This window comes from Haemaphysalis longicornis, unplaced genomic scaffold (genome assembly GCF_048455015.1).
Source record: "Haemaphysalis longicornis isolate Haplotype H1 unplaced genomic scaffold, Haemaphysalis longicornis Haplotype H1 scaffold_1, whole genome shotgun sequence".
Classification (NCBI taxonomy): Eukaryota; Metazoa; Arthropoda; class Arachnida; order Ixodida; family Ixodidae; genus Haemaphysalis; species Haemaphysalis longicornis.
Genome location: NW_027526203.1, coordinates 242,391,501 through 242,402,103, shown reverse-complemented (window position 1 = coordinate 242,402,103; position 10,603 = coordinate 242,391,501). Strand labels below are relative to the sequence as shown.

Sequence of the window (10,603 nt, the reverse complement as noted above, 5' to 3'; positions counted from 1 at the left end):
CATCTTTTTGGGTGTTCACCCAGAGCATGGTTCACTACCCCATGGAATCAACATGCAATGCAGCTGCCATACAGTGACTCTTTGGATGTTGAATTCCCACAGAACGGAGCACTAGGTTGCTGGTTGCCTGGGCACTACCAATCGAATGCTGGGCCCACCAGACACACACTACAGCATCTAAGGCCATAAGTGCACCTGCGAAGCAGGCAGCTATGCCCCTTTTTTTCCATCTCGCGGTCCCCATGTTATTCCTGCGCATTGTATGTAAGCCTTGCGTAGGCTGTCCATAGGCCCGGTGTAGGCTGCGTAACTACTACAGCACCGCAGGCAAAACCATCAAAGTCTGCAGAAAAGTATAACTTGTACAGCAATCCACTGCAAAATGTTCTAACTGCTCCAGACTTCAACGCAGAAGTTATTGCTGTGCTCTGATAGGTATATCAAGCATCATTTGGGTTGTAAAAAATGAAGTAGGCTGTAGGTTACCTCCGAGACATGTTGTCACCAGCAGAGTGATAATGGGTATTAAAAGTGGAAGAAATCAGAACTATTATCTTTCTTCGCCCAAAGAATTTTCGCTTTTGCATTTCTTTATTGGTGGACTTGAGGCAATGCGGGTGCAATATACGGAGCACGGATCGCCGTGAGAATATGTATCAGGCCCAGGCAGTCCCGACCATATCTTCTAAACATACATCGTCCATTTGGTTTGCTTCTCTCTGCTTCCAGTAAGCTGCCAGCGTAAGCTATTTCACAACATCATGGCTGCATGATGCCTCAGTCGTTGGCATGTCTATAAAAAAAGATTAGCACTTTAAAGTTAAAGCAAAACACAATGGAAAGTTATGCTTTTCTGCTTTACATGTCACTACTAGAAATTCAATGTTTAAGTACACTGGTCAAAAACTGACCTGTCCACCCTGTGGATTGCTTCTTGTCAGTAAGGCTATTGGTAGCTTTAATTTGGTACCGTTAAATGAATTATTGCGTAGAGGGTCCCCGTGGTTGTATTGGTCGCATTAGGAGGAAAAAGGTGGTATGCAACACACCACTTTTTTGTCACTTGACCCTTTCAAGGATATTAACAAGATCAATGCACTTCTGGAGCGCACCAATCCAACTGCAGTGGCCCTATGATGACCTCACCTTTGGGGTCGTGTTGGTTGCATTGGTTGCGTTTAATTTCCCTCCTGAGATTTTGGTCCAGTCCCTGAATAACCACTGCATGAAGTTCTGGAACCTTTATGGTATCAGCCACTGACTTAGCCCCTAAATACCTAAATACGCTTCAATATTGTTTATGTTATTGCAAGTTCAGAAGCCTTACCATTTATTGTTACACTGATTTGTAGTTGGTTTCCAGTTACTTTGTGTCCTCTATATAGAAGAGTGAATGTTGCAAGCAGCTTTTGATTTTACCATTGAAGGACTCTGATTTTACCAATGGCTTCACGAAATGCTTTGACAAAACAAATTACTCGTTCAGCTCCCTCCGGAAACATCTATTCTTTGCAAATCAAAGCAAAAGTGGTGGGGCTTCGATTAAAAATCTGCTTATAAAGATTTGTACTTTCACAAAGGGACAAATTACCTCTTAACCGCTTAACAAATTGGGGAAACAATGTGCCAGATACGACACTTGAAATTTCTCAGTTACTGAATGCTCAAATAACCAATGATTGTGATTCCATGGCAGAGTAGGCTAAGGACAAGGTCCAGCAAGCAGTGTCTTGCAATGCAAAGCAAGCAATTTGTTGAGTGATGTCACAGCAGATATCCCATTTTTGAGTCAAGCCAAATTTTTTGCCAAATTTATGTCCTTGTTTCCAATAGTTGATCACTAAGTGCATTGCAGTGAAGCAGATTTACAGACAGAAGTTTCTAGACAAAATTCCACAGTTCTCATATACCCTACATGGCAATCTATTTTCAGATATCCTACATGGCAATCTATTTTACTTGAGTACTAGGCATGCCAAAAGGCATTCTGGATATTGTAGTAAAAGAAAAAGTGAATTAGCAAGTTTTTCAATTATTAGAGCATGCAGAATGAATGCACATGCCTGAGCATTCAGTACTGATGTGCACAACCCATTATCTCGCGATCTTTCACGCCGACACTTTTTTTTTCCAGAGGTGTGAGAATATGGAAGATATCAAGCAAGAATCGAACATTGTCATCGACTGTCAGCTGCTCCAGGAAATTAACATTCATAGTTTTCCGACACAAAATTTGTTTGCACCGACAAATGGGCGATTGGACGTTTGACAGTCCAGAAGTGCAATTCTAAACATTCCGTGGTTAAAACCTTCTGTGGAAGCAGAGGAAGGGGCTGAAACATTTTTTATTGCTTTGCAGCCATAATAGTTTTCGCACACATGAGCTGTACTCCATCTGTTATAGCAAACAAAACACAGCAATATTGGGTGGTGGCAGCCGAATTAACTCAAGGTTCACAGCTGTTTTGTGAAAAGGCGGTTCGACAGGGGAATGGTAAGTCTTGATTCAAACTCACCGGAACTTCAAAGCCTGCTCAAGCCCCTGCAGAAATTTTGTGCATCTTCGTTGGGCTCAGTTTCCATGAACGAGAGCGAGCAGGGCTTTCCGGTAGTCACCTGAGGTGTCACTCTACACAAAACAGAGATGCAATGCATTTTTCGACACCAACTTCCGTAAAAAGACACTCGTTATTAACACTGCAGCATTGGCCCACAGTATGTACAGTTACACTAAAAATTGCACTCCACGGCTCAAACGAAAAATGCAACTGTTTGTTATGCTATCCCTCCATGCGTGTATATAAGAAGCAGTTGTAGGACTATCTTGTTTAAACCACAGACAATCAAGCACAAATTGGACACAACATTACAGCCATCCGCACAGGTATTACCATGCAAGCTCCCAGGGCCTTGCGATTTCGGCTGTGGCTGGACTCACAAAGCAGATTCGAAATTTCATAAGGGCTGCATCAAACTTCTTTCTTGGTGTAGCCTTCCGTACAAATATTCCAACAAGATAACAAGAAGGGTCCGGGTTATCGGATTAATCTGAAAAAACACTTGCCGGTGAAATTTTGGAACACTCGAATTTGTCTGGCAAACTCCGATTTTAGAGCCCCCGGTGGCACAAAATGACGGTCGAAGTTCGGACTTCAGTATATCCAGTAAGTTACCAACACCACTGGCCGTTCTCAATTTTCGGCGATAATTACGAATAATCACTGGTCCCGCAAGGAGGTTCTTTAGTCCTCTTTGCAGACGAGCACACTTGTCTAAACAAGTAACCCTGATTGGGTTGGACACAAAAAGCTTCTGCGACATCCCGCGCTGTGACATACCTGCTTTATCACTATTTCTGCATTTCTCAGGTCGGGCGCACATTTACAATCTTTTGGTGCGTCTTGAAAGTAATTAGTGTGTGTTGAAACTGACAACATAAGCCAGCTTATTAAAGAGTTTGCAAACTTCGAGACTATGAAGTAAGTAACATTGTTGAACGCCTCTCATTTTGAGTAGTTTACACTGAGCAGTGCCTACTGCTTTCTCGCTGTGCGCTGAGCCATCTTGCTCTACCTATTTCTAGCCCAAACGTTGAAAGTTCATTTCTGTGCTGAGTATCATAGATCAAAAGGAACGTGCTTCCATAAACGATAAAAATGTACAAAAGTGTGCCAGCGTGTATTTCAACACACTGAAAAGGGGCCATGAGGACAAAATGCAAGTTTGGTTCATTCAAAATATTGCCTTGTTACAATCATGCTGACACCACTTTTAACGCAATTTTCACCTAGATAAGCTATATAATTAGGAAAAAAGGGAATGGTCATGCGACCCACTAGCACATTTCCCGCAACAAAACCTATGATGCCATGCCAGCCAGTTCTGCGATTGGCGGATGCCGACAAAAGCAAACGCAAATTAGGCAGAGCTTATAAGCTTGCCGAACGAGCTATTTGCGCTTGAATTTAGAGCACATTTTTTATATCAGTACGAATTGTTGGACAAACTGTGGAAGTTACAAAAGCACACGTAAACACAGAAGTACGGATGCGTACTTCTGTTGGTACTGCGGGCAGTATGGTTCGTTTAGAAGCCCAGCACTGCGGGGCTTTAGAGTTGTCTCAGACGACACTGCCGATTGACGCAAGCGACGGTGTCTTACGTACCCATATTTGTAGAGCGAGCACCATGTTTCACGAAAACATTATTTTCGCCATGAACAAAAACAAGCCAGGTTTAAATACGGTCACAAGCAAACCAAAGGCAGAAAACGGCTTCCTGCGGTGTGGGGGCGCCATCTAGGTTGACTAACAGTAAACAAGTCTCCGCTCCACCCCAAGTTTAGCTGAAGGACCTGTTCTTATGATGTCATTGCAAACATCGTTTGAACACACATTTTGGCACAACAATCAAAATTTAACTTAAATTGATTGATTTCGCAGGGAATAAAGCATCGTTTGCTTCCGGACAAGCGCTGGGGGGACTATGGAGCACGAAATCTTTCGAATAAAACAGACCGGCAATTTGTCTTCATGGCCCCTTTATGGTCGCAATAGTGGAAATTCAAATGTTTTGTCTTTAACTATTCGTGCTTGTGTACATATCTCTGTGTTTCCCATTGAAATCTTTGAGGCAAACATTCGCTCCGAGAGCTCCGAGATGCAGATATAATTTAATTTATGATTTGGAGTATTCAAAATAGAGTGAAATAAAAGTTAAAAGAAAATATGGATTTTGAAGAATTTGATATTCAAAAGATATCAACTCCAGAAAAACACTCCCGCTCCCCCCCGAATTTTACCAAAAATAAACTCCGAGAACCCGGAACCCAAGCAATAAGTGCAGTCGGCTGAATAATTGGGCACACAATGGCACACAGTTAATAGCATGTAGCTCAAGCAGCGAAAACTGTGGGCTGGGCTCAGACAAAATGGATAAAGGCAGACACAAAAAGCCCGTTTGTAGACATACCGTATAAACCGGTATATAGGACGATTTTTTTTTCCAAAAAAATCCGATTAAAATATCCCCTCGTCTTAACAGCAGTGATTGGGAGAATGTAAATTGTTGTCTGGCAACAATGTGCGAGCGTAGTCCGTTGCCATCGCCCTTTGTATGACATTGCCTGCTGTTTCTTAGTAGTTTCTTAGTAAGTATACTAGAGAAGAAACTGAGCCTCGTAAGCCATGTCGTCATGGAGGTTCATGGGAAGACCCCCTTTTTTGTTTGAGCTTGGCATGACAACTGGTTCCTTAAGCGGTTTTGGGGATTTGCTTTCTTCACTATGCATTAACACGTTTACGAGCTACAAGGAAGCCGAAATCCTCCCGTTTCTGTGGTAGCCGTGTTCAGTGAAACAGCAGGCAATGCGTGATCGCACCTGACGTTGCTGACGCCGCAGTCGAAGGACGTATGACTGAGCGGGTAATATGCCGCCGCGAAATCTGTAGCCGACGAAAAGAACAAACAAAACGTACTTCGACGAAGACAAGATAGGGCAGATACGGGCGCTTGTATGCATCCTATCTTGTCATCGTGCACGACTGTTTAACGCCACGTTTTCTTTTTTTTTTTTTTTGTTAAACTAGCTGGCGGTCACGGTGCACCGGTTCACCACGAAGGGAACGTTTTCATAGGCACGCTAAAAAACTTTTGAAGCTCTTCAAACAACTTGTTATTTGAAATAATGGTAAAATTAATGAAATCACAGCCCCTAATGAGTTACCCCCCAAATATTAACATTGTTCGTAACTACAACCTTGGGCTGCGGAATAGCAGGCACAACCGTTCCGGCAAAAATACGCTTTACTTCTTTTTTCCTTAGTTTTAAAACAGCCTGTTTTTGTTTTCCACTTAATTGCACACTATTCTTCGTGTTTTTGTGGCACTTTGTTTAAATGTGCGGTCACTAAAACGTTTCAATCCAAGCCAATGATGAAACTAAGGCGAGCGCGATGTATAATGGCGGCCCATGACGACACAGACGACCTTGATGTGAGCCGCACAGACGCTAGCGCCAGATTCCTCTCTAGCGTATACTGTAAGAAACTCTATGTTGTATGGTGTCTAGAAGGGGGAGGTGACGCCAAATGCCGGTCAAAAGCGATGCGCCGGTTCATGCCTGGCGCACAGTGGCGCTGCTTTCCGTAGTTCGATGCCCGCCTGGCCGCCCGCTCTGCGACTCAGCGCGCGGCGGACTCGCAAACCAGCAGAAGTTCGCCGCTCGCGCAAGATGCAAGTTGCTTGAAGTGTCATATGCTTCGCAACTCTCACTGAGCACTTCGACGCGTTCTGTTCCGATACGCATAACCTATGCAATCCCGAACGGTGGCGAACTCAGCTGATGGAAATAAGATGAAAATGTCTAAGGAAGACAACTGGGCTGCGATATCTTGCTAAAGGAAACATTGTGCTTGTACCATACACTCTCACAGCGCTGACAGAATTTTTCGACTCGAATCACATGCTGGAAAAGGTTAGCGCCCTGCCTTGGCCCTGCAGCCTCAACAATTGGTCGTTCGCATGCATTGTGGGGAAGCAGACTCGGGCGAGCAGGATGCTCCTGCACTAGCAGTCCACGCAGTACGTGCGTATATTTTACCTGGATGGAGGCTTCCAGCTGCAGCTTAAAGTTCTTGAGATACTCGTCCTTGATTTGTACCAAATCCACTTCGCAGCGGGACACAATTATTCTGATCAGTGCCTTGTCGGAAGTACCGAATCCCTGCAATGAAAGGATACAAAACCGCTGTTTGGGCAGAAGAGTGGCAAGTAGCTACAAGCATCATCAGCATCCACAGCTTTCTGTATAGCCATGTTATGAGAATACAAAATTCATATGAAACAGGAATGGTCACTGTTTCCTAAATCCCGTTCTACATGGTGCAATTGTCCCTGCGAATTCGCAGATGCAGCACCGCTCGTGTAGCAAAACGACCTTTTTTCGCTGCTGCGACCAAGCGCCAAATGTTTGCAACGGTCGAGCATCCCCCCGCCAACGCCGCTCGTGCAGCGTATAGGGGCCGGACAGCCAACAGGAACACCATTTGCACGCTTAGCAACCTGGTGGCGTTGCCTGTACAAGCGCGGGTGCACCAAAACAAACGCACGTGCGTTCATAACACGATGTCGCTTGCCGTTTCCAACGAATGCTTAATCGGTGTCTGCGCATGTGGCGGACACCACAGCAGGGAAGAAGTAGAGAAGAACCCAAGAAGAACAGTCCGAGGTACACCGAAATGTGCTGGGCACGCACAAGTGAACCCAGGGTTGGTTGCTTTTGTCTTCTCTGCTACGTGTGCGTATATTGATAAATAATGGGCAATTGTTATATGAAACCGCAAATTTCCTTTTATTTACTGCAAAACAGTCTGAAACAACTTACCCAGAAAGTGCACTAAAACTTATTTTTTAAAATCAGACGCGTTGCTTGTGGCACACTTAATTCAGTCTGCAAACAATCTACCTCCGAAATGCGGAAATCGGGACGTTTGCAGGCCACGTAGACGAAATTCCCAGGCACTGCGAACTTCGCAAGTGCAAATGTTCGTTCCACGGAACTCGCAGACGAAAAAACGAACCATGTAGAATGAACTTAACATAAGGGTTTGTACCAACCCTGTGAGCAACATCTTGTTGCTGGCCTAAACACTCGGGGGAGTCCAAAGTTTAAAGGAGCCGTGCAGACAAAATACAAGTTAGTTTTATTCGAAAGATTTCGTGTTTTTATAGTGCCCCCAGCGCATGTCCGGATGCAAACGATGCTTTATTCACCGAGAAATTGATCAATTTATGTTAAAATTTTGGTTTTCTAGCTAAATAGTGTGTTTTCGTTGTCTGCAAAGACATCGCAGGAACCGACCGCTCAGGAGCCGATTGCAAAGCTTTTGTTTACCGTTAGTGAACTTAGATGGTGCCACCATACCGGGGCAAGCCGTTTTCTGCCTTTGGTTTGTTTTTGACCGTATTTAAACTTGGCTTGTTTTTGTTCTAAGAGAAAATAATCGTTTCGTGAAACATAGTGCTCGCTCAACAAATATGGTCACGTAAGACACCACTGCTTGCGTCAATCGGCCAGTGCCATGAGACAACCCCAAAGTACCACAGTCCTGTGCAGCTAAACAAAGCATAGTGCGCGCAGTACCAACAGCAGTACGCATCGGTACTTCTATGTTTATGTGTGCTTTCATAACTTCCACTGTTTGGTCCACCAATCTTACTGCTTTAAAAAGAATGTGCCCTAAATTGAATCGCGAATGGCTCATTCGGCAAGCTTATAAGCTCTGCCTAATTACCAGCCAGCTCCCCCAATGGCAGAGCTGGCTGGTATGACATCATAGGTTTTGTTGCGGGAAATGAGCTAGTGGGTCGCAGGGCCGTTCCCTTTTTTCCTAATTATATAGCTTATTTGAGCGAAGTATACGTTAAAAGTGGTGTCAGCAGGATTGTAATAAGGCAATCTTTTGAATGCACCAAACTTGTATTTTGTCTTCGTGGCCCCTTTAAGGGGGACATAGGTCTTAAAACAACTGCTGCTAATTTTTTAGTACACTCTGGAACTTGTCAGCCTTTCTGCTTCTTTTCTGCAGATTTCGAATATGCCATTATTTTTTTAGTCAGTCAAATTAGTTCCCAGGATAACTAGACATAATTAGCCATTGTTGGAGAAACAATAGACAAACAGTGTTAGTCAAACACTGTAATTTGCATGTTTTCTAACACTATGAACTCTGGTGAAATAATTTCGCAGTGAATAAAGCATCGTTTGCTGCCGTACAAGTGCGGGGGCACTATAAAACCCCAAATCTCTCGAATAAACCAAACTTGAATTTTGTCTGCATGGCCCCTTTAATTAGCGAAACACCAGTACGCTACTAAAAATTCATTAAACACCGCAGCTAATCACAATTATCTATACACCGACAGAAGAAGCAGGAAGTCAGATCGATGGTCACCCTTTAAAAAAAAGGTGGCCTTCATTTATTTTTGTTTTTTTTTTATTTGTGCCCTGGAATCGTGCATGTTGAGTTTTTAATGGCATCTTCTACATTAACGAATAAATGCACATAAAAGGTAAGAAAGGAAATCCACTGTGTTTCCCGACAGGAACTTTCACTAACCTTCATGGACTTGTACAGCTTCTCGGCGAAGTAAAATGGTATGTTGTAGACACACGTCACTGCAATGCAAGAAAAGCAGAGTAAAAAATTCGAAACATAAAGTATCAGCAGTGAAAATTGCTGGGCTTTATAAGGATGAGTGCAAGGTGATGGCAATATGTGTCGTGATGCGCCCACGTATCAGCTTTAGCAGTGAAAATTGCTGGCCTTCATAAGGATGAGTGCATGATGATGGCAATATGTGTCGTGATGTGCGCACGTATCAGCTTTTCTTTGGAGTCGGGCATGCATACTGCCTGCAGCATTAATTTATGTATTTATAGCCCGCCAGCTCTGCGCCTTGAGATGTGGTCAAGCAGATTGAAAGAGGAAAAGGCGAAAGTGTCAAAATGCCAAACGAAACGAACGATAGTAGAAGGTAGTGATGGAAAAAAGGCAGCAAAGAAAGGAGCGGAGCGACAACACGGCTTTGAAAGACACTGATAAGCAGAGAGGAGATAGGGGAAGAGAGAGCGCCGTGAAATGAAGAAACTTAAATCGAGCAGGCGAGGAAAGCGGGTGTTGGGTTGCATCGTATGTGTTTTCATGTTAATCGGCACGATAGCTGCTTCGAATTCGCGGTCCCGCGGGCGACTCGTCTCGACTTTGGCTTTCGCGTTTGGCGCGTTGGCGTTCTGCTGCCCCGTGGCGCATAACTTCACTATAGAGGTGGTCCTCACGTAAATATAAGTGCCTAACTTTTAAAAACGCTGTCGACTTAATTTTGATCACCCAGTAATATATATATATATATATATATATATATATATATATATATATATATATATATATATATATATATATATATATATACGCACGCACACACACACACCCACAGAGAGAGAGAGAGAGAGAGAGAGACTTGAGGGTGATATAGGATGTGAATAGTTGGTAGTCTCCAGCAGTCTTAATCGGTGGCAGTCGTACTACAGTATCATCAGTTGGCTGCTTTGCGGCTGATGATGATGTTCATGCAACTGGCGCACTTTTTGCATGTAGTGTCTAAAAAGACTGAGCTTACAACAGGAAGGACAACAAACAGCTCCATCTACTGTCGGTCCCTCGGTTCATTCTTTTGTGAGGTGCTTTTTTTAGGGCGCAGCCCTTTGGCAGCCGTCTCTGGGCTAAGCCGCGTCACCAACTGAACGATGGCAAGACCGAATAGTGAAAAAAAAGCAAAGTAGGAGAGTGCCGCGAAATTGTGAGGGGAGGGAAGTTCGCCGTGGCGGTGCGAGCGCTTTTCGAAAGTGTGCGGTGAAGGAGGGGAGGAGGCAGTATGCTGTGCCCGCACGAGACGCTCGTCTACGCGATACTGTGAGGGGGGCGAGCGCGTGACGATGGTGTGTGATTCCGGCCTAAGACTTTGGTCCTGGTCCCTTCCTGAGACGCACTTCGCGCCGCCGACGCAGAGGCTCATCCTTGCTGCCGTCAAGAGAACCCACAAG

The 10,603-nt window shown here is 44.2% G+C and overlaps 1 protein-coding gene across 1 annotated transcript in view; it reads right to left on the bottom strand.

Moving 5' to 3' along the window:
* Nucleotides 1-572: 572 nt before the first annotated feature.
* LOC144143358 (annexin A4-like) overlaps nt 573-10,603 on the bottom strand; it is a 395,087-nt gene continuing 385,056 nt past the window's right edge. The window contains exons 11-13 of the mRNA XM_077675128.1: nt 6,602-6,724; nt 2,517-2,629; nt 573-793 (exon numbers count right to left, since the gene is read on the bottom strand). Of these exons, the coding sequence (XP_077531254.1) occupies nt 2,573-2,629; nt 6,602-6,724 (180 nt within the window). The 3' untranslated portion in view covers nt 573-793; nt 2,517-2,572. The remainder of the gene's footprint in view (nt 794-2,516; nt 2,630-6,601; nt 6,725-10,603) is intronic.